Source organism: Penicillium daleae (genome assembly GCF_028827525.1).
Source record: "Penicillium daleae strain IBT 16125 chromosome Unknown utg000007l_segment0_segment0, whole genome shotgun sequence".
Classification (NCBI taxonomy): Eukaryota; Fungi; Ascomycota; class Eurotiomycetes; order Eurotiales; family Aspergillaceae; genus Penicillium; species Penicillium daleae.
The window spans coordinates 4,054,493-4,081,254 of record NW_026623155.1 but is presented as its reverse complement, the minus strand read 5'-3'; the positions used below and the strand labels follow the sequence as shown (position 1 = coordinate 4,081,254).

The 26,762-nt window shown below is 49.1% G+C and overlaps 9 protein-coding genes across 9 annotated transcripts; 3 read left to right on the top strand and 6 right to left on the bottom strand.

Moving 5' to 3' along the window:
- Window positions 1-958: 958 nt before the first annotated feature.
- On the bottom strand, window positions 959-2,110 carry N7458_008665 (cytochrome and DOMON domain-containing protein; the record flags this gene model as incomplete). The annotated part of the gene is made up of 1 exon (XM_056912047.1): window positions 959-2,110. One exon carries the CDS (start codon window positions 2,108-2,110, stop codon window positions 959-961), a length of 1,152 nt encoding a protein of 383 aa, XP_056764873.1.
- Window positions 2,111-4,375: 2,265 nt separating this feature from the next.
- Window positions 4,376-5,728, bottom strand: gprD (the record flags this gene model as incomplete). The annotated part of the gene is made up of 2 exons (XM_056912046.1): window positions 4,376-5,089; window positions 5,153-5,728. 2 exons carry the CDS (start codon window positions 5,726-5,728, stop codon window positions 4,376-4,378), a joined length of 1,290 nt encoding a protein of 429 aa, XP_056764872.1.
- A 3,808-nt stretch (window positions 5,729-9,536) lies between these two features.
- aspf13 (allergenic cerato-platanin Asp F13) lies at window positions 9,537-9,983 on the top strand (the record flags this gene model as incomplete). Its single annotated transcript, XM_056912045.1, has 1 exon — window positions 9,537-9,983. The coding sequence occupies one exon, from the start codon at window positions 9,537-9,539 to the stop codon at window positions 9,981-9,983; it is 447 nt and encodes a 148-aa protein (XP_056764871.1).
- Window positions 9,984-10,147: 164 nt separating this feature from the next.
- Window positions 10,148-11,911, bottom strand: N7458_008662 (NADPH-adrenodoxin reductase; the record flags this gene model as incomplete). Its single annotated transcript, XM_056912044.1, has 3 exons — window positions 10,148-11,020; window positions 11,049-11,519; window positions 11,615-11,911. The coding sequence occupies 3 exons, from the start codon at window positions 11,909-11,911 to the stop codon at window positions 10,148-10,150; spliced, it is 1,641 nt and encodes a 546-aa protein (XP_056764870.1).
- A 324-nt stretch (window positions 11,912-12,235) lies between these two features.
- Window positions 12,236-14,492, top strand: N7458_008661 (uncharacterized protein; the record flags this gene model as incomplete). The annotated part of the gene is made up of 3 exons (XM_056912043.1): window positions 12,236-12,409; window positions 12,470-12,658; window positions 12,711-14,492. The coding sequence occupies 3 exons, from the start codon at window positions 12,236-12,238 to the stop codon at window positions 14,490-14,492; spliced, it is 2,145 nt and encodes a 714-aa protein (XP_056764869.1).
- A 907-nt stretch (window positions 14,493-15,399) lies between these two features.
- N7458_008660 (Lectin C-type domain protein) lies at window positions 15,400-17,870 on the bottom strand (the record flags this gene model as incomplete). Its single annotated transcript, XM_056912042.1, has 2 exons — window positions 15,400-15,797; window positions 16,007-17,870. 2 exons carry the CDS (start codon window positions 17,868-17,870, stop codon window positions 15,400-15,402), a joined length of 2,262 nt encoding a protein of 753 aa, XP_056764868.1.
- Window positions 17,871-18,172: 302 nt separating this feature from the next.
- Window positions 18,173-19,508, top strand: N7458_008659 (Sec62 family protein translocation protein; the record flags this gene model as incomplete). The annotated part of the gene is made up of 3 exons (XM_056912041.1): window positions 18,173-18,656; window positions 18,726-19,282; window positions 19,341-19,508. The coding sequence occupies 3 exons, from the start codon at window positions 18,173-18,175 to the stop codon at window positions 19,506-19,508; spliced, it is 1,209 nt and encodes a 402-aa protein (XP_056764867.1).
- Window positions 19,509-20,253: 745 nt separating this feature from the next.
- N7458_008658 (glycoside hydrolase family 13 protein) lies at window positions 20,254-22,264 on the bottom strand (the record flags this gene model as incomplete). The annotated part of the gene is made up of 5 exons (XM_056912040.1): window positions 20,254-20,791; window positions 20,849-21,190; window positions 21,254-21,671; window positions 21,729-21,858; window positions 21,923-22,264. 5 exons carry the CDS (start codon window positions 22,262-22,264, stop codon window positions 20,254-20,256), a joined length of 1,770 nt encoding a protein of 589 aa, XP_056764866.1.
- An 837-nt stretch (window positions 22,265-23,101) lies between these two features.
- On the bottom strand, window positions 23,102-24,703 carry N7458_008657 (MFS maltose permease MalP; the record flags this gene model as incomplete). Its single annotated transcript, XM_056912039.1, has 1 exon — window positions 23,102-24,703. One exon carries the CDS (start codon window positions 24,701-24,703, stop codon window positions 23,102-23,104), a length of 1,602 nt encoding a protein of 533 aa, XP_056764865.1.
- Between the last annotated feature and the right edge of the window lie 2,059 nt (window positions 24,704-26,762).

Sequence of the window (26,762 nt, the reverse complement as noted above, 5' to 3'; positions counted from 1 at the left end):
ATGTGCGGAACGACGCTCAGCCACCGCGCGAATCATGCACGCTGAATGGCAGGGAGCTTTCAGGCGAAGCGGAGTAAAGCATCAGAGTCCAAGTGGGTCAATTCAGGTCCAAGCGGCCAAGGGGAGAAGCAGAAACTGCAACTAAGAATCCAAGTAAATGTGGGGACAAAAGCATAATATAATATGTAATGCTGCATAGCATGCAAGAATATTCTGTTCCTGACGAGCTGCTGGTTAACTGGCCAGTTTTAGGCTAACTATGGCTTCAACCAACCCACGTTGGATCACCCATTTCAACAAGCTTCTAGAGTCATGGCTATATTCTATAACCAATACGTAATCAAAACCATGTTGACAATACCTATCACGACTGAAACCACAGTACTTGTAGTTGTAGGGGAGTGTTGGCGGCCTGATAAATAAGGCATTCAAACGGCGTCATTCCCAAGGATGTTGAGGTCTACATCTCCTTGGCCGAATAAATGGTTATTATGATCCCCGTAAGGTAGATGATGACCCGGGTATTTAGGAATCCTTTTTGTTTGTGATTTGATTTATGGCATGCCGTCTCGGGATTTGCACTATTCAGTATCGAAGACAAAACCATAGATTGGCTGACAAGTTTGACAAAGTTTAGATTTCTGGAGTCAACCTGATCAGATAATCGTACGGTATACTTATAAACCGAAATCGCTTTGGATCGTGACTTGTTTGTTTCTCGCCGATTTGACTCCCTTCGTACGCTCTCTTTGTACAACTCAAGGCCGCACGTCTCTACTACATACAGCCTCGACTAGCGTTAAGAGAATAATTTGTTTGTACGCGTGGCTTCGGTATTCTTAGACCTATTTTGTACTCACTACAATCATTAGCCTAGTGTTACCATAGTCGAGCTTTGATTGCATCCGCACAGTGCCTGTCGCTTCTTATTCCCCACTGCTTCCACTGCATTCCAATCTCAATTCGATGTGGCCCGTTGCCCAGTCAAAATGACAAACGCCACGTAACCTATCCCAATGACTCCTGCTACCGTTCCATAGCCAATCACCGCTGCCTTGGGTACATCAGAAGAACCGATTCCTGTGAGCTCAAATCCAAAACCTACATTCACCACTCCCAGGATAATCATGACTCTCCCGAGCCACCGGTGCAAGTAAGCAAAGGGACCCTTGTCGCCCGTCCTCCGGAAGTATCGGTGCTGTAGAAGACCCATGCCAGGCTGGAAGAGAACCAGACATCCTACAACCACCATGCCGATGATTGCGTGGTGATGTTTCAGAAGATGAACATCCTTGGCCATTGCAACTCCAAGTCCAAAGCCTGCAATAGTCACGGCAAGCGTGAAGAGCTGCAGCGAAGCATGAATTTTCACAACTTGAGAAGACCGCAAGATACGGAGTATTAATGCGGATAGGGGAAATAACAAGCCAAATGCGACTATCATCAAAACTGCGTGAGCGGTCCTCTTCCTATCGAAGCCTTCATGGTCAAAGACCTCTGGGAAAGCGCTCGTAATCGAAGACTTATCCAAGTTGACAAATGGATTCTCACTGTCTGGTCCCGTTGCTTTAGTCAGATTGACGAAGAACGTACCATAGACATCATGCTCTGCAATCCTCGCTGTCACACTCTTGGTATTCAACGGTGCTCCGTACTTGACAGCCCAGATCCAGGGACTGAAAGTGTCGGTCAGATTCACCATGCCACCGCCAGGAAGGCTGCAACTGTCACACCGGACATTAGCGGTGATGACTCCATCGTGTACCCCGCTTCCATTAATGAGTGAGGCCTGCGTATGTCTGTCGTACAACGGCTCATAATGTCCCTTGCCTGCTCGCGGAGAGAGAGTAACGATGTCACTCGAGGTATACACCACGAACATACTAGAGCCGTGCATAGCAACTCCTTGTCCCAACGCAAACCACTCCACAGAGCTTGTAGAGTTCATCTGAAAGTATATGGGTCCCAGGCTGGAGTTAGATGTGCCATGAGGGACACGAATTGTGTATGTGAGCTCATCATTTCCGAAAGGGTTGAAGCCCTGGAACTGTGCCGCAACAGAAGAGAGTGAAGGCAGCCATTGGAAGATGAGAAGGTGCACTCGTCGCATTTTCCTGACGTGAAATCCATTCCCTCCTACTGGAAAGGGAGGATACAACGGCTCATAAGTATTTTAACGTGAGAAACGCTCACTGTTAGGATAGTTACACAATGCCTTCTCTCCAGGCAGCTGTTTCTATGTCAGCTGGATCCACGAAGTGGACAACGAACAACCTCATACCTATCAATCAATAGCATTCCCTCCGCGGGCATCCCTGTCAACTGCTTGGGTACAGTGAGATTGGTGTGACCGACAGGTTACCAAACCAAGCACACCCTGGATTGGGGAGGGATTCAAAGAGATCCACGATTGTAAGTCATTAACCACGATATGCCAAGCAATTTCAAAGTCGAACATTACGCAGCGTTCTATGCTGCGCCGCCAGAAACGTCGGATAGTAAGCTCTGCGATGGTGATGACTTACCTACATACAATCTTTTAAAATTGAACCAATACCTTAAATTGCCTAAGGAAACTTGGTGGAGATTAGCTTTTCTCGGTAGATCACAAGGCTCATATTGAGGTACGTATGATTGAACGCGTGGCGTCTTTCAGGGCGTGTTGCTAAAAGTGAAAATGTGGCGATATAGGAGACTTACAATATCAGATCTTTATGATACATATCCATATTTAACTTAATCGGTACTTATTGCAGATTAGCCAGGCATGGGAGAGCTTTATGTTGAATCCTAGTCTTAGATTGAATAATGTGGACAGCGTTCTGCACAAACATCGCAGTTCTAGCCATCGTTCTTCCTGAACCACCCAATAGGAAGAATCAATCCCATCATCGTCACCTGTGAAAATAGCCGCTTGTTTGGGCTAAGGTCTTACAGGTTGGAGGAATACCGTGGCACAACCTCGAGCGTAAAAGTGAAAAATGCGAAAGGCCAGCTCGGCGTGGGAGAGTCCAAGTACAAAGTTTCCAATGGTATCCCCGAGATACCAAAAGATTCGGAGTGTAGCTGTTAGGACTGGTTCCCCTAACGTTACATGCGCTACTTATATTGGTCCCGATCATGCCAGAACAGTATGTTCTGACATATTTGGTCTTTTAGCTTGTTCGATTAGCGGGTCTGGGCGCATGTCGTAAGAGTAGCGCTACATCGTATACGCTAGATAGGCTAGCTGATATACTAAATTTATTTATGAGGCGGATTATATGCGCAGATTGTATAGCAGATTAGTTCGAATTATAGAGGTTAAAATACCTAATGGGGGTGGGGGAGACCCCTCTACCCCCCTTTAGAGCTGCTGGGTTAATCTTGATCGTGTATAGTTAGGTGATGTTACTGCCTGAAGTCTTAGGCATCAAACACAGATATTTGATATCACTTCGATGCACTGTAGGTTACCGCCTGATCATGACCAATCAAACCCTTAGGATTATTTCATAAGTGAACCAATGAGCATCCTCTATTTATCTCGAAATTTCACCACCATCTTCCCTACACCCCTTTACTTAAGAAGTAATAAGCTTCGCTACGCTCCGCAATAATCATTAATAAAAAGTTTCATGTTCTAGAAAGTACTCCCCAGGTTATAGCGTTCTACAAATCGGGGCACGTTCACTCCGAGCAGAATATCCTTTATCCCGCAAGATGTACGGAGTACTCCGTACGGAGTAATAATAAATCTGTACTCAGTTGTACCGGAATTCACGCTGTTTCAGTCGACTCCGGTGTGTGGACCGATTGCCGATCTCGGAAAGTGGATCTCCACTTGTCGCCGAGATGAAGATCTACAACCTGGCGTCCTAACCCAGAGAGCAAAATGGAACAATACTATTTGCCCGGCCTGAACGCCCGAACCCACTCTGTCAGCTAAGCAAAGCACTATTGCTCTAAAATCCACTCCTGGGTTGGAAATTCAGGGGAGAAACAAGCGAGCGTTGAGGCAAATGGATTGGCTGTTGGGATTCTTTCTCTTTACGGGATACACCGAGCTTTGCTTGGAAGATTCCAGATCTCACCCACGTGCAGATCGAGGATATACTTTGCATACTTTTTCCCCTTCTGGTGGAACTGGTATGCGGGGTGAGAGTCCAAGTCTTATTGATCCTTGCAGTTCGTGGTATGGTCCACTGGGTATAGATTGTATAGAGTTATCCACAAAGAAGAGGGGTGCAAACACGATGCATCTTCAAACATGAGCGATCATATATTAGAAAAGTAATAAAATGAGCAGATATGCCAGTAACGTAAATAAAAAATGGATCATATATACAGTGAATGCCCTGTAGGGCGAGTAAAATCATACAGCATAAACAAGCCCCTAGCCACTCCGGCGTGAACTTTCATCCATAGTGTCTGCTGGTGTTGCGGGCTCATGAGATATCTCAATGGTGGTCTCTTGGTACACACCGCCAAAGTTGGACATTTCCACATCATCATCCTTCGGGACAATATCGTCCGTCGAGTTCTCGAATGGACTATTTTGGGCCTCTTTCTCATTAACAGTAGGCATACTCCGCCGAAACTTTGAGCCCAACCGAGATCCCATGCGGAACCCACCCTTTCGAGAACGAGACCCATTGCCACCAGTTGCGGTAATGTTGGTCTGCCATTGAGAGTCGGTGTTCTCGTAATAGCGGTCGGTCGTGCTGTGCTCGGTATCCATGATCAGATGGCGACGAGTGACGGTGTAAACAATAACGTCCATAAGACCAGACAGGGCCATCAAGGAGCCAGCGACAGCAAAGTAAGTCTTGCTGGGGGAGTTCCCACGAGCGGTTGCCATACGGCCTGCCGCAAGAGGCAGCGACAAAATGACATAAACAAGAGGGTATATGACCATGTAAATCACAACACGGTTGAGACGTTGCAGGCTCTCTTGCTGGCCACGGTGGAGTATCTTCGCTTGTGTCATTCGGCGTCGAAGGTAGAAGAACATGATCGTGTAGAGGACGATTGTACCGAACTCGGAAAGGAAAATCCAGAAATAGTGACCCCAGAGTCGTTCATTTTCGTGTTCGGGGCTTATCCAGCACTGTGGAAGTAAACACAAGTTAGTCGGCTTGTGCTTAAGCGCAATGAAAGTAAAGGTACATACCCAATTGGCCTCCGAGATGACAAACACTTTGGAGCCATATAGACCAACCGGAATGAATCCCAAGATGAGAATAAACATCCATAACCCAATCACACAGAGCACAAAAGTGTTAAATGGCAATTGGCGACCACGCAGTACCACGGCACCCGTATGTAGCGCAATAGACAAGACGAACAGGCCACTACCGGGGTCGCCTGTCTGAATCCACCATCCTTGCAAATAGCAGGCGGCCTCGCCAAAATGAACACTACCACGGGACGCCCAGTGCAAACTGATAAGAAACGCAATGGCTTGCTGTAGGTCGACGAGCAGGAGATTGTAAATAAGCACGACGTATTGGTTCTGAGCAAGCGGGCGCTTATAGTACCGCTGCCAGTAAATGAATCGGTAGGTAAGGAACGACAAGAGGCCAAGAGTTGAACTCAATGAGAGAATGGCTATCACACCCATAACAAAAAAGAGCGAACGATTGGTACCCTCGACGGGAGACTCCTCGCGAAACTCCCAGCGACGGGCGAGGGAGGAGTCGCCTCCATCAGCGTAGAGAGCACGCAAAGCGTGGGTTAGCATGACCATGATAGTAGGGAGTTGAGTTGTGTCCCTAAGTGCGTGAAACCCCCATCAGAGGGGCAAAGTCCTGGTTTGTATAAGGAAAAAATACCATTTAAAGGAAAGGCTCCTCCTGACTGAACACTTGAGCCATGAAGCGGCCTGCGCCGTGTTTGATTATCCACAATAGTTCGGCTTAGCAGGGCAAAGCTTCTTGCCTCCACTCTCCTGACTATCGTCATCCATGATTTTTGATCAGAGGAACAGAGAAAGCGGAGATACCCTGTCCACCACTGTCGTAACAGCTGTATTGTGCAGCACCTAAAGGGATTATGGATAAGGAGTGGCAGCGATAAAGTGGAGAACTGCTGGCGGCTGTCTCTGGTTCACTGCATCGAAGGGAACTTCTACCGAGCCCTATCTCCACATCTCCATCGTTCAAGCGCGATAGGGTATGGTGGCAATTTGTTCCGAAAAATGCGGCGTCGATCGCTTGTCCGAAGACTCGATTTAAGTTTCGCCGGCGCGAAATCAAGCGCTCGTGTCACTCCAATGACCCGCATTAGGCTACGACAACGCCATCGTCCTGCCATTAGGGTGGATTCCCCTCGTATTGACCCACGGTTGGGGGCACAGGGACGGGAAAAAAAGGCACAGTTTGAGCAAGATGCTTTGTTTACCGCCGTGTGCCAAAATCAATAATGGCTTGTTAGTCAATCACGTGCCTCTTGGGGCGGCGAATGATAGTCCAAGACAGAGAGTCAAAGGCTGAAGTGACCTGTGATAGGCACAACCACAATACAAAATACAATAATTCAAATCCTGAAGATTAAGTTGTGCCGAGTACAGTAAGACGGCCAGGGGGTAAATCATGACGCACCCCGGCGGCATCGGGATACCCGACCGTGGGCGACTGACTGCCAGAGAGCATTTAAACTCCTGAATGCTCTTTTCTTGTTAGGATATCTCCCTTTTATGAGCTAAGACACTTCCTGAAGTTCACTGGAATCCTCATAAGAAGCTGACGATCCATAATGTGGAGTATAATACGAAGTAAATCGCTGATTATAGCCGGCAGCGGGGTGAATGGATGTCAGGACCTTTTTCTGATACCGAGGGACTTGGAGTTGAGCTCGAGCCCCCTCTTATATTGAGATCTAGATTCCAAGTGAAATAGCTCCTGTTGATACTTTTGGCAGAAAGAAGGAGCGCCAGTAGTATACTATGCGACTGATATTTTTTTTATGAACCACAAGTAACAGATTACATAGAAGATTACATAGAAGATGACAAGCATCTGAGAAAAGCCACTGGTTTTCATGAGTCGCCTATTACTGGTTGTTGATAGCAGAGCAAGTACAGTCGGGGAAGGGATCCCTCTAGACCCCACCGGAAACTCTCCGTGCGAAGATTGTATTATTGCAATTTGCAACTTCGGCCCAACGAAGCTTGCCCCACATTCTAGATATCGTAAGAGGAGTCCGGCTTAGTTCAGATCACCGCGTCAATCTATGAAAGACGTGCGCATTCTATTGGAGGCGCCACTCTCAAACAGTTTAGTAGTTAACTATTCACTAATCATTTGTCATATCGAGCCGTCGAACTAACTATGAGAGGGAAGAACATGATGTAATTCATCGATAATGTCTTCGAGGGCCTGCAGATGGCTGCCAGTTTATGCGTTGATATCAGCGCCCCCGGCCAGATGGAAGAGCAAAAGCTTTTGCCTCCTTACACTCTTCCTCTCGGTGTGTTCGTCATCGATGGTTTCCACATTGAATAGGAAAGATTTTCGATATACGTGAAATGCTGCAATCCCCGTTTTTTACACTGTGGAGTAAGAATGAAGTTCGTTATGTCGTGGATGTATCAATACCATATCTCATATTTCGGCTGCAGGATGTAAACAGCCTCCATTTGATAGTCACACAATAACCCCTGCGTCTTGGAACAAGCTCCAATTGTCCTGATTTTATGTAGACTGATATAGATTCCCCTTCGGCAGATTCCTTGTTAAGTCAGGCCCTGCGCCGTCTATCCCTTTACCTATAAGCGGTCTATGGGTATACCGATTGACTCTGTTTCCCTTTTACTTGTGTACTTGCGTCCTGACCGCTTCTGTGCGCAAACGTAGATGACGCCATCATGTCTTCCCAGACAGAATGAATACAATGCGTGAGATGCCATCAGGTTAACGAAATAGACCGTAATTCTCAGCCTCGTCGCTCGTTAGAGGCCTTAACAGAGCACCTTGCACTTCAGCTTTGAGTACTTGTGTACCTACTGGATATTTTCTTAGCATTTGGTCCTGTTCTCTTAATTTTATCCTTACATTCCTGCTGTTTGGATAGACAGATCACTCATTGTGCATTAGGCTCCCAGCTCGCAACGAGTTGTGTAGCCAGTTTGGTCGACAATCTTCTCAGAGACCTTCTTTCGTTGGACAATCGCATCCTGCACCCAAGGGAAGTTCTTTGTCAATTCCGGTTTCGGGTTTGATACTTGGATATTTTAGTAGATTGCTCACCTCTCAGGATCCGAACCCTGTTCTGGGATCATAGGAAACCTGTACGCCCTATAACTCCGATGAAGCTGCTCAATAAAATTTATTGAGAACAATATTGGACGTCACCATTAAGCGCTTTTTCTTAACCTGAGTGGTTGCTATCAGCCAAGTCTGAAGGGGCTATTCAGGTCGACCCTATTTCTTAAGCTACAGGATAGATTGGACGTTGAACAAGCCTGGCTACAGCGGAAAAATAGACCATTGAACTCGAAATTGTCTAATAAAGTCCAGAGTGATAGCAGGCAAGAACACAGGCTGTATTAATCTTCAAAGAATTGACCCCGGTTCGGTAAAAGACTAGCTGATAATACTAAACTAACTAGACTTGAAATTGAGAGTTAATAATAGGTGGTACGGACATGGAGATACATCAAAAGATAGATAAAGGTCAAAGTTGTCGACGAGGACAATAGCTTTGCTGGAATGAAATAAAGCAAGTATATAGATATTTCTTGTGCAATGTCCTTCAACAATTAAGTCTCCGTGGCGCAATCGGCTAGCGCGTCTGACTGTTAATCAGGAGGTTGGAAGTTCGAGCCTTCCCGGGGACGATTCTTTTTTTGGTCTTGGTATTTATTGTTCATCTATACAGAGTCTCTCTCTCACTTTAGTCTTACTTTTTCCTCTTTCTTTTCTCGAATCACTTATGAAATTTCCATCGATAACTCTGACTCAGTATCCCAAATGCGGCGAACATAGTACCCCACGTTCCCAGTGCGTCGACAGGGCGAATGTAACCTCAACGCTTGGTAGACATCCATCCGCAGGTAATAATCCGCGGTACACGGTGACATGAGAACAATCAGTCGACATATCAGATACCCCCACTGTATGTTGATGCACATGATCATCGTCAGTCACACTATATCCGCTCTTCGGCCAAGAGTTTGTGTCCTCATGTCTCAGTCTCTCGTCCACTGCCCGTATCCTCCCCGCCCCGCACGGGAGGCCTGTCCCATTCCAAGATACCGCTTTCTCTCCTCAACTATTACGGCCTGGTCATCGGCTGATGAGTCGGTATCCGCTTTATGTCTAAGACTTGCACCGGATGCAGGCCTGTTTTTCATATTCTCGAAATAGTAGCACGCCTGGGTTGCCTGATGTCTGGTGGTTCGAAGATATATAAACGCATCGATGTAGGCATTAGGGACTCTGGGATATACTTCAACAAACCATCCACACTCACCCATCGCGAACTTAGCTATACACCGAAGGCCATCGAAATCAACACCGATTAAATCTCCACATACAACCATCATCCAATTCACAATGAAGTCTTTCATCGCTCTCTCCTCCGCCATCCTGGCCTCTCTCAACCTCGTCGCCGCTGTCCCAGCACCCTCCCCCGAGGCAGTCTCAGTCTCAGTCTCATACGACACAGTCTATGATGTCGCCGGCTCCTCCTTGAACACAGTCGCCTGCGGCAGTGTCCTCGCCGGGAAGTACCCTACATTCGGGCAGTTGCCAGGCTTCCCTCACATTGGCGGTGCCATCACCATCGCCGGCAATGGCAGCCCTAGCTGCGGAAAATGCTACCAGCTGCACTACACTGGCAATGGAATCGACAAGACCATCACCGTTCTTGGAATTGACACTGCCCCTGCTGGATTCAACATTGGCCTCAAGGCCATGAACGACCTCACTGGTGATCAGGCTGAGCAGCTGGGTCGTGTCCAGGCCACCTACACCGAGGTTGATATCTCCCAGTGCGCATAAGCATTGGAAATGGGATGATAAATATGTTACGTGAGAAAGGATATGATAGCAAGGTTGGAATCGTCGTGGGTACTGGTGGATGAGATAAGATGAGATGACGAGTGAGGTTTATCAAATGCATTTCGGTTTAGTTTGTCCAGATTAATATACAAAGCATGAAGCGTTTATCCAATCACTTCAAGCATTTCTTCCACACGCCCAAACTTGTCACGAATTTTTCCCTTTCGTTGGCCTCGCTCTCGTTCAGCTGCATCGATACGTTGCCAGTCCTGCCAAGAAGTTGTGCGTAAGCCGAGGCTAGCAGCCTCAGCCTTGATTCCATCCCAGCCAAGGCCACTGCTTTGCTCGGGGTCCTCTAATAGTGATTGAGAATCTTTCTTGGTTGCCAGATCTTTCACCAAAGTATCCGCAGTGGTGAATGCATCAGCCATAGTGGAGGCAATGACACCCGTCGGGCCACGCTTGACCCACCCAGCGCAATACAGGCCGGGCAGATGGGTGATCAATGAGCCGTCGGGCAGCTCTTGGGACTCACCCAAACCCGACGGGCTCGTGACCCGACCGAATCCATCATTGGGAATGATTCCACGCCGAGAATCAAATTCAATTCCCAGATCCTCCAGGCCAGGCAAGGGAAGCGACTTGTAACCGACGCTGCGGAAGAAGACGCTCGAGGGCAAGTTTACCATAGCGCGTTTGCCACTGGATAGGTACTTGGGCGTTATTTTAGAGCTGGGGCTGTAACGGTCTGCAGGGTCGAGTTCATTGCGGGAAAATTTGGTGTGCATGAGGCGGTATGGGTGCATGGGCGACCAGTGCAGGGAGTCGGGAGAGAGAAGGAAGTCCAAGGACCACGATTTGGTCGCTGTATGGGGATCGTTGGCAGAACCTTTCGCAAGAAGCTGCATCAGTCGTTTCTGTGCCCGGGGTAATCCATTGATTACTTCCTCCGGAGGGAGAACATCCTGCGGAATGGGGTCGAAGGACACAGACGGAAGCTGAAGAAGCTCTCGAATTTCTTTGATGGTAAAAGACGCCTAAAATGTGCAATTTGTTAGAACAGACCTGAATGCTTTGACTGTGGGAGGTGGGGATATCGACCTGCAACGGTCCTCGGCGACCAACAACTCGTACGCGCTTAATGCGGCTCTTGGAGAGTGTCTCCACCGCATAGTCGGCAATATCAGTCCTTCGGAGTGTATCTACATCCGAGAGTAGGATCCTAGCAACATCGAGTGCCACATTACCCTGGCCAACGATAACCGCATCCTCGCCGCTGGTCAGGTCGGGCTGCAGATCGCGATGCTCGGGTAGACCATTGTACCATCCGACAAAGGCCCGGGCCGAATACACGCTACGCAAGGCCTTCTCTCCAGGTATACCAAGTTCTTTATCTTGAGAAGCTCCATATGCGAATAGGATGGCATCGTAATGGGGCTTGAGTGCAGCGAGAGGAAGGTCGTTGCCGAGGTCGATATTGCCGACAAAGTTGAAGCGGGGAGATGTTGCAACCTCTGTGAATTTATCTTCGCAATTCTTGGAAGCAAAAATTAGTCGATCATCATCCACCCAAAGGCACATTGCGATTGTTCAATGGTAATTGTATACGTTGTGTGCTGCTGAATACGCACCTTTACTTCGGGATGATCCGGGGCAACTCCATATCGTGCCAGTCCGAATGGTACGGGGAGCTTCTCATACATATCAACGACCGCATCCTGATGTTTGCTCAGTAGGCGTGATGCTGCATAAAATCCTGCAGGGCCGGAGCCCACAATCGCGACGCGGACTGGTCGATCAACTTGAGCGGCATGGCTGCTTAGGCGGCGGACTGAGTATGGAAGCACCAGCTTCTGGGTCGACCTTAGCACGGACGGCTGACCCAATCGTGTTGTGCACTGGGCACATACGAAGGCCCCCTCAAGCATGGTATATGCAGGGTAAGGACGAGTGAATCACCCGCAGTTTTTTTGAGGTTTCGGAGCTTCGGAGGGTCGGAGTCAACCGCGGGAAATGGGAGCTTATCGTGGCTTATCAGATGGCACGTCCACACGTGACCGTATACTCATCAGGCGTTGCCGGGCCAACTATCTTGTTGATCGCCCTCTCCGCATGCTCTGAGCTCGTCGTCACTGTCAGATCGCATTCCAACTCCTCCATTCTTCATCCATCCACATTCCCTTTCGCTTCAGATTTCCACTTCCCGATCTCCACGTTTCGCGTGGCTTTCCCGGGAGCCTCCATTCGCTACCATGGGCAGATCGGAGCCTCCATTCATTTACGATCGCCCAACCACCTACAGCTTCTATGGCCCATCTGACCCAGCCTTTAACCCCAAGGCCGTGACACAAGCAAGCCGAGCTCGCCCACCACCACGGCCTACACAAAAGGGCCCGTTGGTGAATATCAATCGACACCCAGACTCGGTATGTCGCGATTCTAGTGGCACGGATACAAGATCGATTGTTACTAACAATAGTTTGCAGTGGGGCAGCCTCGACTCAAAGACAACATGGATACCGATGAGTCCCCAGACAAAGAATAGAGTCAATTTTGCGCGACGCACACAGTTGGTCTTACGAGTGTTCACCCTCTTGGGGGCACTTGGATCCCTGTTCTGCTCTATTGTGATCAACAACGTTGCGACAACCGTCATCTGGATCATTCGGGCTGGTGTAAGTGATGCAGCGCAGACCCGCCTAGACTTGACCGCTAATTGTTTCCTAGCCCATTGTTGCAATTCTTCATACTCTCTATGGCACCTACCATCTCTGTCGCTCTCCAGTGAACCGGCCCCCCGCTTCGCAAGCTAGCTATGGCTTGTTTGCCTCCACTTTGGATGCGGGGCTTATCCCGTTCTATGTGTTTACTGCCTTCATGGCTCATGGAGAATACACCAGCGATGCCTACAATTGGGGCACACTATTTGATAACGATACCGTGACCATTCAAGTAGCCGAAGCCACTTTTATCTGCGCCCTCGCCAATGGCGGGCTGCACCTCGTTTCGCTTGCCTTGTCGATCTTCTTGGCTGTTATGTTCCGCAAGATCTCTCATTTGCCTCCAGATATGAACCCACTGGAAGACAATTTGACTGCTCGTCCTCGCAAGAGCCGCAAGGAAATTGATGTGGATGAGAAGCATCTTAGCTCGTCCACCCTCCACTCGATTCTCGAAGACCCGCTCATTGGTCCTCCCCGCTCTATGCCGTTCGTGCATACTCGTGGGCAATCTTTGGCCAGTGACTCTAACCGTGGATCAGTAGATATGATGAACGTGAATCGTCAATCCGTGGTATCCGCGCATCCCCACCGGCTTTCGCACTTGGAGCCATCAAGCCCCGAGATGTTGTTCCAGCACCCTGCCAATCAGCCATACGATTTTACATCGGATGCCCCCGCTCCAGAATACCACAATGTGGCAGCCCGCTCACCCGAGGTCGTAGATCCTGCTACTCATACCCGTCACTTGGCATCTCGCACTGCAGATAGATCAGACTCGGTCAGCCCATTGTCCGGTAATTGGGTCGCATACCCTGATCGCACTCCATCTCCAGTCAGTGAAGCCAATATTGAGAACGAAGCCGATCTTCGCCAATCATCGTCTGTTTACAGTCGCCGCACCATCTCCACAACCACTTCACAAGGTGGGAATGGCTTCCGAGACTGGTTTGCATATGGACAGAAGCCTGCGAGTATTGGAAGCGTAATCCCGGAGGATACTCGTGGAGAATATGCATCATTGGCAATGCATGAACATTATGGAAACGACGAAGACAAGTACGAGAAGGACCTCGGTGATCGCCGCTTTAATATTTTCCCCGACCCTGAAGAGCATGACCGCGACCGTGATGATGACCGCTCTCCTGGTCTTCCCTTCAATCCTCTGATGCTTAACCCACCGACTCCCCAGCCAATTCTCACAGGGAAGACCGAAGACACTGATCCCGTACGACGCAACGTATTGACCGACAATACGAACATCTCCAATGAGCAAGGTCAGGTCGTTGACCAGGATGAATCGGCTGACTCCCCGTCATCAAAGACTCGTTACTATGGAAATCTGGACGAAGAAGGCAAGCCAGGTCTGGACATGTCACGGCACATTAGTGGCCAAGACGACTTGACCCGCAAGCCGACCAAGCTATCCAAGAAGCGTAACAAGAAATTGTCCGCTTACCAATCCCTCAAGAAGGATGACAGTGATGATGAGGGATATGTCAACTCTCCAAACGCAACCGAGGGGGATCGTAAGGGCCGTGTTGTCAGCAATTCCGGCGCAGACACCTCCCGACCGGGTCTGGTGAGTGGTGTTGGTGCATCTCTGTCCTCCTATGGAAGCTACATTGCCGGACTGGGTGTTGGGCGGCGCCGCGATGTGAGCGGTAAGGTTGCCGAAGAAGGCCGCAGTCTTAACGTTGTCGACGAGACCGAGACTCCGAGCCCAACTCCAAGCCAGAAGCCAACCCCAGTGCGGGCTGCTGGATGGGCCCGATTTGCGGGACTGTGATTCACCACGCAAGTGGGAAATGATATCTGAATTTTTTTTTCTTGTTCAGGGTACGGAGTTTAACCATATATTTTTTTGCACGGCATGTGACGATCTATTTACATTTCAGCGGGCCTGTTTGACATACTGATGGAACATTCTGGTTGTGATTTAGTTCTTGGATGTAGCTAGATGGAGAGATGTAACGATGATCCATTCCACTATTCTGAGACTCTGTAACTACCGAAGGGAGTATTGGGTCACCTGACTGGCTTGGTGGGTAACAATATGCCCGGCCATGAAAAGCATCGTCTCGATGCGACGTCAAAACAAAAGCACAGGTTATAGAAGAAATTGTTTGGCGTAATACGGTTGGGCTTGTCGGCTGTAATCACTCATCATCCTCATCTGCGTCCTCGCGCTCATCGGACTTCTCGTCGTGATTGACGGTCTTGATAGTTAGGTTGGAGGTTTCACCGGTCTCTTAGTTAGTCGGTGTCTCCGGGCTGTTGGGTTTGACAGGGTTCTTCCCCTTTGCCTTGGAGGGTGTCTTTGACTTCATGGCAAGCTCGTAGGGATGGGGGCTTGAAGGTGAAATCAAGGTTGTGTACTTGAGGAGTTGGCTTGTCGGCCATGGCCTCCTTGGGTCTAGGAGGCTCAACCTCGGGTAGGAGGAGCTCAGTGGGAATGCCATGGGGGCCAAGGCATGCATCCTTCAGGACAGCGAGGGCATTTAGGCTTGACTTGAATGGGGTAAGGCGAATCTGTATTAACGACTAGGTGATCGGTTGGGTTGTGGCAAGGTACGCTTGGATGCCTTCGTAGGCTTCGAGGTAAGCGGCGGCGGAGTCATTTAGTTTCAATATCTCTGGGCGTGCTCGTTGGAAAATCTCGAGATAACGGGTGAGGGTGAGGTAGTTCTCGATGCTCACGCCGTGGGTGAAGGTGGATTCGGCTTGGTGGATCGTGTGGAAGATGTCTTGGAGCTCCAGCTGGACTTTCCCATGAATTGTTCCTCGAGTTCGTCCGGCCGGTGTTGGATCTGCATGCTAGCCTTTGCGAGGGCCATCCGGTACACAATCTGGGCGGTGAGTTCGGCGACTTTGTCATCGATCTCGTCTGGCTTCTTGGGAGTATTCTCGGTGATGGTCGCTGGGCCCTGTGGTGATGTGATTGTGGGCGTGGCGTTGTCGTCCGGCCTATCGGGCTTGGAGGTGTCGGTCGCGCCAGCGTTGTCGAGACGGGGCTTCTTGTGCTTATGTGGTATGTTGTCGGATTTGAGGATAAGGTGAGAGTAGATGATACGGTGAGTGACGACACGACGGTCTGTTGATAGGGGATATGGTATGTGATTCGTGCCTGGGGGTGATCGATGAGGGTGGAAAGAGTTTCACTTGACACTGAGTTGTGTGGAAGGGAAAAGGTTGTTGAGGAAAGAAAATATGAAGGATGGAAAGTTTGAAGGGTATCATAAAGATCCAAAATAAGAAGATATGAGTATGAAATGGAAACACAGTTACATTACGAGGGCACACCTTCATATTCCCAGCCCTCAATGACACGCTTTCGCCGACGAGAGTTACGCCTGTTGGCGTTACACTTGACAAACAGAGTCAAAGCAGTAATAATACAGATAACAATACTAGCTATGGCAGCCACAAGTACAGTTTTGTGCTCTAGCTGCTGTGGATCAGACTCGTAGGGACATGGAGCCTCGGGCCCGCCTGATACCCAGCAAGATGTGACATCGATGGAATTCAAGTCAACAAAGACCTCTCGCAGGGTAGCGTCGGTCGATGCAGGGTTGATCACGGTCTGTGGCTGGGCTAGGAGATACTTGTAGAGATAGGTATTCTCCAAGCCAGTCCGTGGCACGGCAAAATTGGATCCTGGAGGACATGTGTCCGAGACATTTGAGTACTCTGCTCTGGCATTGGAAATGGTCCACGAGAAAGGTGAATTGCCGATACGACAGGCGCCTCGCCGCGTTTCGGAACAGTTGGTGGCACGCCAGAGACCCTGCAACGAGAGGTCCATGACAGCACAGCGGTCAAAACTGGGCATGTCTCCCGTGCCGCCTCCAGTACTTGCTCCCTGTGGTTCACCAATTGCCCATGCCCATCCTCTCGACAAGGAGACGTTCCGATAAGGCTCGACGTTCGTATCGGCAGTTTGATCGAAGAGAGTTGTATTGAGCATTGGGGACATTCCGCACCCTGTGATGCCAGATATCTCATTGGTTATTGATCCCAGAGTCTCCTCTGTAGATAACCCATGTGGAACCGGAATCTGGTCGGAGAGAGCCCAGGACGAATTGGCTTGGGAGACGTCAGTGGCACCCGCCCTGTACAAACAGCCCGACGCCAGGGTTCCGTTCGTCATGGTAGTGACGTTCACATCAGAAGTCAAATAGCCAGGCGGGAAGATCCCATCCTCATCGTAAGCCACAAGCGGCGGGTCGATAGATCCATATTCGATGATGATTCGATCGGCTTTCGCAAGTTGGATGTACTTTGAGGATGGCCATCCATCGGGTGTACTTTGTGTACCCGCTTCGTCTTCGTGAATTGTATAGTATTCAACAATCGGCATGTAGGTCTCATCAACCTGATACCAAGACTCGTTCAAGTTGCTTCGGTCCTTGGCAAGCTGAGTAGGGGTGTAGAGATATTCTCGCAGAGCCAAACGGAGGAACGAGCCAGCTCGTTCTGTCTCCGAAGATGGGAGGTCCTTGCTCGTGACCACTTTAGCCGGTTTGGTCGGTTCAGCATCGCTACCGGCTACGTGAAGATTGATGACCAGATAAGTTGTATACACAAGAAGTTCAGATCTCGTGGCTTCAAAATACCCGACAAGTACTTCTGAAAGAGTATACAGATCGAGATCATTGGTGCATCTGTAGGGTCCCAACTCATAGACTGTATCCCCATTGGAATCAGTGTAGCCAGTGATGGTGGGGGTGCTTGCATCCGAAGTCGTCGTAGCAGTTTCAGTTGTAATAGTCGAAGTGGTCGAGGCTTCAGTTGTTGTGGAGGTGTATGTTGATACTGTCACATCGACTTTGGCAGGAATTTCTACCGGGCAAAAGGTCCATGTTCGTTGTTCCACAGACCAATATAGGTCTACAACTAGCCGTCTATACCCGACTGCGAGAAGATTGGAGATACACTTGGCGGCATCCTTTCGAGCGTATAGGCCATTGCCAAAACAAGCTGATGAGAGCGACACGGCAGGGTTGGACACGAAATTGATCGGAATTTGGCCAGCTACATCGCGTTCACTCTGGAGTAATGTCAGTCCACGCGACGCATCCAAGATAGAGAAATGTAGACGAACCAGGAGCACTGCTATCCATGTCGCATCACTAATGGCATTTCCAGCATCATAGGAGACCGACATGGAGAAGGATATCGCATGGCGACTGCATGGGAATTGTTGCCAGTTCGAGGCAGTAGTCTGCTGTGATGTGTAATTGGAAGGGCAAGGAACTTTGGGGCTTGCGGGCGGAGCGGATAAGCTGCGGAGCGCAGATCACCTGAGTCGATCTGGCCACCTTCGCCCTTTCCTTTCAGACTCCCCCCAAAAACAGCAACCGCCCAACTCGCGCCTTCCCTCCTTCGCTCCTTCCACTTTTTGGCTTTTTCTTTCACTTCAACCTTTTATCCTCGTCCTTTTCACTCGCCGCCTTCACCGCCCTCACCATGGCGGCGCCTGGTCAAACCAGTCCCCAGCAAATGGCGCAGATGGCTGCTATGCAACAACAGTTCGCCGCTGAAGCCGCAAAACGCGGGATGACCCCAGAGCAATTCGCACAGAAGCAGCGCGAGCAGCTAACTGCTGACGCCGCTAAACTTGGCCTCACGCCTGAACAATATGTTGCGCAGTTACGTATGCGGGCAATGCAGGCGCATCAGAAGCAAATGGAAGCCCAGCGCCAGGGCCAAGGATCCCCACAGCCTGGACAAGCACAGCAACAGCAGCAACAGCAGCCCGGACAACAAGCGCAGCAAGGACAGCCACAAGCCCAACAGCAGCCTCAACCACAGCAGCAGACACACCAAGTCCCTGTCCAGCCTGGACAACCTGCTGATCCCAAGGCTCTGGCCGTTGCTCACTTCCTGCGATCGCAGAACCTCAAGCCGCGCACTTGCATTCTGGATGGACAGCGCAAGGATATGTTCAAGGGTGAGTGGCAATTTTGATTCAGGTTCAGCATCAAGGTCAATTACCTCTCTAACATGATGGTGACTACAGTCAAGCGAGCTATCCGCGCCATCGAGTCACCCGCTTACGCCAAAGCTGCCGCAAAGAAGAACTCCCTCCTCCCACCCGTGACAGACCGCGCTTCTGCTGAGAATGTCTTCAAGCTCCTGCCCCTCTCTCTTCTCGCCCTACGCGTGAGTAAGGTCGACCCCCATGAGGGACATAACCACGCCAAACCCAAGAACCGAGTCAAGGGTCTGTGGACCGTTAAGATTGAGCAACACCAAGAGACCGATCCTATGATGCACTACGTCTGGTTGTACGAGGGTCCTCAGTGGAAGCAGAAGGCTATGGCTGCCGCAGTCGTGGCCGGTATTTTCGCCGTCGTCCTGTTCCCTCTGTGGCCAGTCATGCTGCGCCAGGGTGTTTGGTATCTGAGTGTTGGCATGATGGGCCTACTTGGTCTCTTCTTTGCCATGTCGATATTCCGTCTGATCCTGTTCTGCATCACTGTCTTTGCCGTTCCCCCTGGTCTTTGGCTGTTCCCCAATTTGTTTGAGGATGTCGGATTCTTTGACAGTTTCAAGCCGCTGTGGGGCTGGCAGGAGGTGAGTCCCCGAAACCTTAAACATTTCCCTATAATCTATACTAACAATCCACTCACAGAGTAAGAAGAAGAAAGGCAAGAAGTCCAAGACTACTGCTGCTACCTCGAAGACATCTCAAGAGACCACTCCCTCAGCAACTACGACTTCTGCGGAGCCCGCATCTGCACCCAGCTCGACTCCCGTGAAGCGGGATCTGACTGCACGAGTCGAAGAGGTAGAAGAGTAACAGTTCTTCTCTGTTTTCTTTTCGGTCCATGGTTTTTCATGTAGTTAGGAGGGCGTCCGAGGCCACTAGACATCCATCTTGAGAAGTGGAGGCTTTGCGGAGCATCCTAACTGACCTGTGTTATTTTAATCATAAGATGCCTATTCCGGCGTTGGATGTTGTTGCTATCTTTCTTTGGACCGCAAAAAATGGGACTCACCTAGGTTTATTAACGGCGCCCTCATTCTATTTCTTTGACCCGCTTCCTTTTACAGAGGTCCTTCAATCAGTGACCATGATGATTTTCGGTACATGTATCATGAACGGCACAGATCTAAAAGCTCGAAATTGGCAGTATAGATAGGCTATTCCCACGGCACGATCTCCACCCGATCGTGTGAGATATAAAGCCCCTTGATGGGATATTGCCCTGATGTATTGATGCTAGTCTGAGAACAGATCACAATGAAATTTAATTCTGCCACTGTAGGTGGCAGCTCGAAAGCTGACTCTAGAGTCAAAGAAAGAGGTCCAGTTGAGTACGCTTCAACTGACCGTCTTTCGAAAGATCTTCCTAGATAGGTGGCCCAGAAAATATCTGTCCGTTCACTTTCATATTATGAAAAACCTTTTGTGACAAGATCTCTATCGTATCCCGTGATAAAATGTGAATCTGGCATAACACGCAGCATGCAGTATCTAAGTCCCAAGAGCCTGCAATCAAAAGTGTTGACTCTTATGCCCATTCTTTTTCTGAGATTTGGAGCTACAGTCTCAAAGATGGAGTCGCACTCAGCAAGACAAAAGCTTCCAACGGTGCCAGGGTGATACTCTCGCCTCCAGCAGGGGATACCTTCCCACGATTGTAGTTGGATAACAGGACCTCAGCGGCTCGTCCAGAGAATAGGTTACGCGGCATAGTCCAGGACACTTCTCGCTGCTCAAAGTTTAAGACAACTAGCGCCGTATTGGCCGAAGAGTGACGGGTATACGCGAAGACTTCCGAGTCGTCTGAAGAGACGAGCTCGAACGATCCGTACACGAAGATGTCAGGGAACTTCTTGCGCAGCCGTAGTACGCTCGACCAATAGTGGTATACACTATCTTGATCGGTCACCTGTGCGTTAGCATTCCAGGTAGTGTAGTCTTCATGGACTGGGATCCACGGAACTCCAGTGGAGAAGCCAGCATTCGTAGAATCGTCCCACTGAATGGGCGTGCGGGCGTTGTCCCTAGATTTCTTCCGGTACTCTGCAAGTGTGGCAGCGTGTAGATCGCTTTCATTTTGCTTGGTCTCTAGTAGCCTGTCGAATGACGATATTAGTTCTCTATGTTGAGAGACAGTGGTCTGGTCTGCTTACTCCTCCCAATGATTCAGTGTTTCGATATCCCGGTATCGGTCGATGGTCCAGTCACGGGGAACATTAGCCATACCAAGTTCTTGGCCCTGATAGATGAAAACCGTGCCGCTTTGGAAGCCAAGGAATGTTGCCAGCAACTTGGCCGACAGCGCACGATACTGGGGCTGATCAACCCCAAATCGGGATACTGTGCGGGGCTGATCATGATTTTCGAGATAGAGGGCATTCCAGCCGTTATTCTCATGCATGAACTTCTGCCACTTGGACACAATTGTTTTCAGTTCAGACATTTTCCAACTTCTGGGAGTAAATTTCCCTCCAGCGCCGTGGTCGAGCCCCATCCTGGCACATTCCCGGTTAGCTCCATCAAGAACAGTTGTGGAGTGAAGCCATAGAAATACATACAGTTCAAATTGGAAGATCATACTCAGCTCTCCTCGGTCAAAGCCGACGGCCTTGAGAATCTCATCGCAATCATTGACCTCGGGCATCTCTCCCACCGAGAATGCATCATACTCCTTCAGAATCTGGCCAATTTTCCGAAGGTATTCATGCAGATGCGGTCCACAGGCGTAATACTCGGCACCGTTCTGCCAGATCGAGTCTGGGTTGGAGATCGGAGCATCAGGAAAGTCCTTGTGCTTGCTGATGAAATTGATCACGTCCATACGGAAGCCATCGATCCCTTTGTCCAGCCAATATCGCATGATATTCTCGACAGCTGCACGCACGGCAGGGGTTTCCCAGTTGAGGTCTGGTTGCTGCTTAGCAAACAGATGAAGGTAATACTCCCCGGACGCTTCATCGTACTCCCAAGCGCTTCCTGGTACTATGTGTCAGCGGATTTTGACTTCATCATTTGAGAATATCTCCGGCGCACCTCCGAAATAAGACGCCCAATTGTTTGGCGGCTGTGGCTTGCCATTTTCGTCGAACTTTGGCTTTTTCCAAATATACCAGTCTCGATATTTGTTCGTTGGGGATGATCGTGATTCTTGGAACCAGGGGTGCTGTATATGGGCGAGAATGAGCAACCTGAATTGCAACTTATCTCAAAAAGAGAAATTTGCCCACCTGATCCGATGTGTGGTTGACAACCAAGTCCATAACTAGCTTCATCCCACGCTGATGAAGCGCCTCGGTCAATTCGTCCACGTCCGAGGCTGTCCCATACGGCGGATGAATACCGTAGTAGTCTGAGATGTCATAGCCCATGTCCACCTGCGGTGACTTGAAGACCGGGTTCAACCAGACCATGTCCACTCCGAGATTTTGGATGTAGTCTAACTTGTTGATCACCCCGCGGAGATCACCAATGCCATCGCCATTCGAGTCTTTAAAGGATGGTGTGTAAATTTGGTATACCGAGCACTCTTTCCACCACGCTCGATGCACTTCGGTATCGATCGAGCCCATGATGCGTGTAAATGATAGGGTACTGGGTTAGCAATCAAATGCAAAATGGAACAGAAATCAAAGATGTAAAATTGGGAGAGTTCACCCGGAGACCACTGGCTAGCTTCCTGGACTTAAATATGTCGTGCATTGTGGGAAGATGGAGTTTTTGTCGGATTCAAGCTCGCTCTGCCGTGCCTCGGACAATCTGAGTATGTCCTATGGGTCAGTAGATGGATATCTTTACAATTCTCCACGAATGCATGGGGGTCCACCGGAGCTTCTTCGGAGTCACTCATCTCGAGTGGGGCGATGTGGCGCAATTAACTCAACCTTTCTGGCGACTGCAACCTTAGCATCAGCCTGAAAAGGCCCGTGAGCCCGTGGTCCGTACTAAATTCCCGCAGATAATTCCGCTGGATAACAAACTACCTTTGATTATTTCCTTCGGTGATACCATTGAATCAAAAAATGTGCTGACGAGGGAGATCGAATGGGAACCTAGTACTATCGTTTACTTGCTCTTTCTTTTATACAAGTCTCAAATTCAAGATGATCTAAAGTGAAACGAGTATCATAGAAGCTTACCGGAGCGGCGCAATAGCTCCCAGTCGGTGCAAAAAGCTCTGCATTATACGTATATACCTAAATATAGCATATGCATAATCCAGAACGCATGAGCTGGCCTGTCGGCTGTCCAACCAAAATCTCCTAACACGGAAGAAGCCCCGGCCCAATTCCTATCCATCAGAATGAAACAGGAATTGAAACAGTGTGTCAAATAAAAGAGCTACAGATAGAACCTGCAAAAATATACCTCTTTAGCAGAAGAAGAGAACAACCCGCCCACCAGGCTGTCTATCCTCGCTTTGTCGCATCGTGATCCACGATGGTAGCCTCCTCAGAGAAGAGGTCCAGTTGTGTTGACTTAAATTTCCGTGCCGGTATCTTCTGTTCGAACAGCGTATCTAACTCGGCAAAAGTGCGACCCCGAGGTTCTGGCAGGCGGAAATAAGCCCAGAGGACGCACACGAGACAAAAGCCTCCCAAGAAAAACCCCGCTTTCCCCTTCCAATTCCAAGCGTCAACGTTCAACATATAGGGAATGATGACACCGTTGAGGATACTAAGACAGTTGTACAGGTTCCGGGCCAGCACGACGGTTTTAATGCGAAGTCGCGTTGTAGGGATCTCCGACACCAGAGAGTAACACACAGGCCCGACGGAAGAATCGTAGAAGAATGTATAAACCAACAACATGGAGCCAGTGGCCCAAGAAGTGGCCGTTGACGCCTTCGGTATTGAGATAAAGCCAATGACAAAGAGCAAAACGCAGAGGATGGCCAGTCCGTTGACGTAGAGGGCACGACGGCCGACGTAGCTCATCAACACCCAGGAGAAGATCGTGCCACAAATACCAATAGCATATTGACCCAACGACATGTTGAAAGACTCGGAGACAGCAAGGCCAGCGCGTTGATAGAAGACGGTTGAGTAGCCCATAAGACCTGCGCCGCAAAGGTTCTGCGCTGCCCAGATGAGACAAGCCACCTCGGTTCTTCGCAGATCCACGCCACGGAAACAGTCCCAATAAGTAGTTCCAGAGCTGATCTCCTTCTCGATTTCATTCGTATGGACCATCATAGCAACAGTTTCATCTGCCTCGAAGCTGGGATCTGACCGGGAAGTCAATCGTCGAAGAGCAATTTTGGCTTCCTCAACTTGTCCCTTGCGAACGAGCCACCATGGACTTTCCGGTGCCATCAGAACGCCAATGAAGATAGGAATGGGCCAAACCCACTGCACGGCGAAGGGAATGCGGTAGGCCCATTGATCTGTGCGGTCAGAAAGGGCTTTCAGTACACCTGATGCAATCAACTGGCCAATTACCCAGCATAGGTTGACGTAGGTGGTGAGATAAGCACGTAGTGCAACAGGACACACTTCAGACGCATAAGTGACGGTGAGAGTCTGATAAACACCAAGTGGAATGCCCATGAGGACCTCGCCAACAAGCAAAGTTTCGACATTATGTGCGAAGAAAAGGATAAAGATGAAGGCGACAGTGGCCACTAGAGAGACCATCATCGTCTTTCGGTAGCCGTATCGCTCGGAAATGATACCATTGGCGAAGAGGCCCAAAATCTGTCCGCAATTCATGGCATTGGCCAAACCGGCCTGCCAGGACGCGGTCAGACCATATGAACCATCCTCCATAAGCTGGCCGTACTTCTTGTTGAACGCAGGGAAGCCAAAGAAAGATCCCATGAGGACAACGTCGTACCCCTCCATGATGATCGCGGTAGAGATGAGTAACGACCAACCAATGGCTTTAGGGTAGAGCTTCAGACCCTGCCAGAGGGACATGCCATGCTCCTTCTCAGTGGCCAGCCTGGCATCGTGGATCATTCGGTCCAGGTCCATCTCTTCGACATGGTCAGTCGCGGACTTGGCCTCCATATTTATTGCCAAGCGGAGATATGGACTTCGTAGAGGGATAAAGAAAAAGAAGATGTTTAGTCGACAAGTTGGATATATCGCGTTGTCTCTCAATATTCGTAGCCTGGGTGGGACAGGTGTTGTCGATACTTATATCTCAGTTTCAAGAGTTTCCAAGCCACATGATTGCCTAAGGTTTGGCTTCTCGTCGTGTCCCAACTCCAATTCTCTTTTCCAAGTTAATACCCCGGGGTAAAATTGCGGGGCTGAAAGAAGGATGAAGCCATTCGCGAGGTCGGCTCAAAGACAGTTCTAAGGCCGGTACAATCCGGGCCGTTGCTGAACGGACCTTCTTCGGAGTGGCAACTACGGGAAACTTACTGGACCCTTTGAAACTATGGATGAGGCTTACCCGTAAGATTATACTTTCTACTTCCTACCTCCTCTAGGCCTAGGGTATTATTTTTACGACGGACTTGTCTTTCGGGTTTCTCTTGGTCATGGGGTCAGACATTACGGGCTTTTTTCGGAGTGCTATACCCTAACGGCGAATTCAATTATGGTGATGGGAGGGCAGAAGATATGATAAAATACGGATTGGCCCATTTCCGTGAGCCGGAAAGTCCAGATACATTGTTGGTCCAGAACTCAGAACCTTCCTCATGTCGACTTTGTTAAGACGACTCTACTGGCAAAGGTTATTGTGTTGTATAAGCTCGCACGCTACGAGGACATGCCAAGCAGAACTTTGGTAGAAATTGCATTTGAAGCTAGTTAGCAAAGGTTATTTTGTTGGCCCAAGCTTCATTCATCGAATAAAACTTGTTCGTCGCATGTTAGTCTAAAGAGACATGTGCGTTCCAAAATACCAATAATGGTAGTGGCTACAGTGGTAGTTCATGAGTCTGAATCTCGAGACCGAGTAAAGAGGCCCAGGTATATACGCTTCAACTTTCCCTTTTCCGAAGGACCTTTAGAATTCGAAACGTACTAGAAACAACTGTCCATCTAGTTATTTACATGTTATGACTAATGAGATGATTTCGAACTTTATTCAGGGGTTCAAGCCTGCGAAATCCCACTGTACAAGGTCTTGTCATGTCATCCCTTGTGCCGCAGAACTGCCGCCCATAACTGCCTCCGAAATACACAGTGAATATTCATATGTTTCGTTGATTTCGTAATGGTGAATCTCCGTGTCTATCTAGCTAGAGAGCGATTGATTGATCGATTAACTATGAATGATGTTTACATCGACAGCACATTCGAGGACTGTTGAAACATATATCGGAAATTTTAAAACTTCTAAAGAACCGATTTGGAAGTACATCTTGCAGAATGTGAACTGCCATGCAAATGAGAGGGTTAACTAAAGTATTTGGTAAAAATTCGAACAATTACTATTCGAGGCACCTGGTCAAGCCAGACGCGGAGGTGAAATACACAAATCAAATGGGACGGATTATGGAAGAATGAATCATAGCATGTGAGCTAGAACTGTATTGTAGGTTAGGATGGCTAGAATAGGTCTTTTCTAGATTCTCCTTTGTCACTATTCGGTGGTGTGATTGCAATACATTAGCAAATAGGCTCCATATGATCGTCATTCTCTTCTTCGAAAATAGCCCCCTGTCCGAGCCGACACAGATAGGTCGGGTGGCTGGTTTTTACCTTCGCCACTCGATCTCCATAGGGACTGCGCCTGTTCGCACCATCGAAAGTCGTCCAGAAAGCCGTCTTGCTCATATACTTTGTCTCGAGCCCCATACCCCCATTTTGTGCCCCTAGTGCCGATAATATCCTTTTCAATAGCAAAGTTGACACCCGGCACTTGAGATTCCGTGTTCAACTCTGCCAGTTTGTTTGTCGTAATAAGGGAGTGCACATGACCCCATGAAGTTGAACTTTTGATTTCAGTCAGAGCTCCCTGATTGAGCTTGCTGGAGTGCGTGCGATTGCTGCCTGCAAGCTAAAGTAGCCTGATGAATAGAAACAATCGTAATGTGGGAATTGTGTATAGATTCATCCATCGAGTATATTCCAGGCAAGGACTTGAATGACCTTAGTTCACCGAATTCGG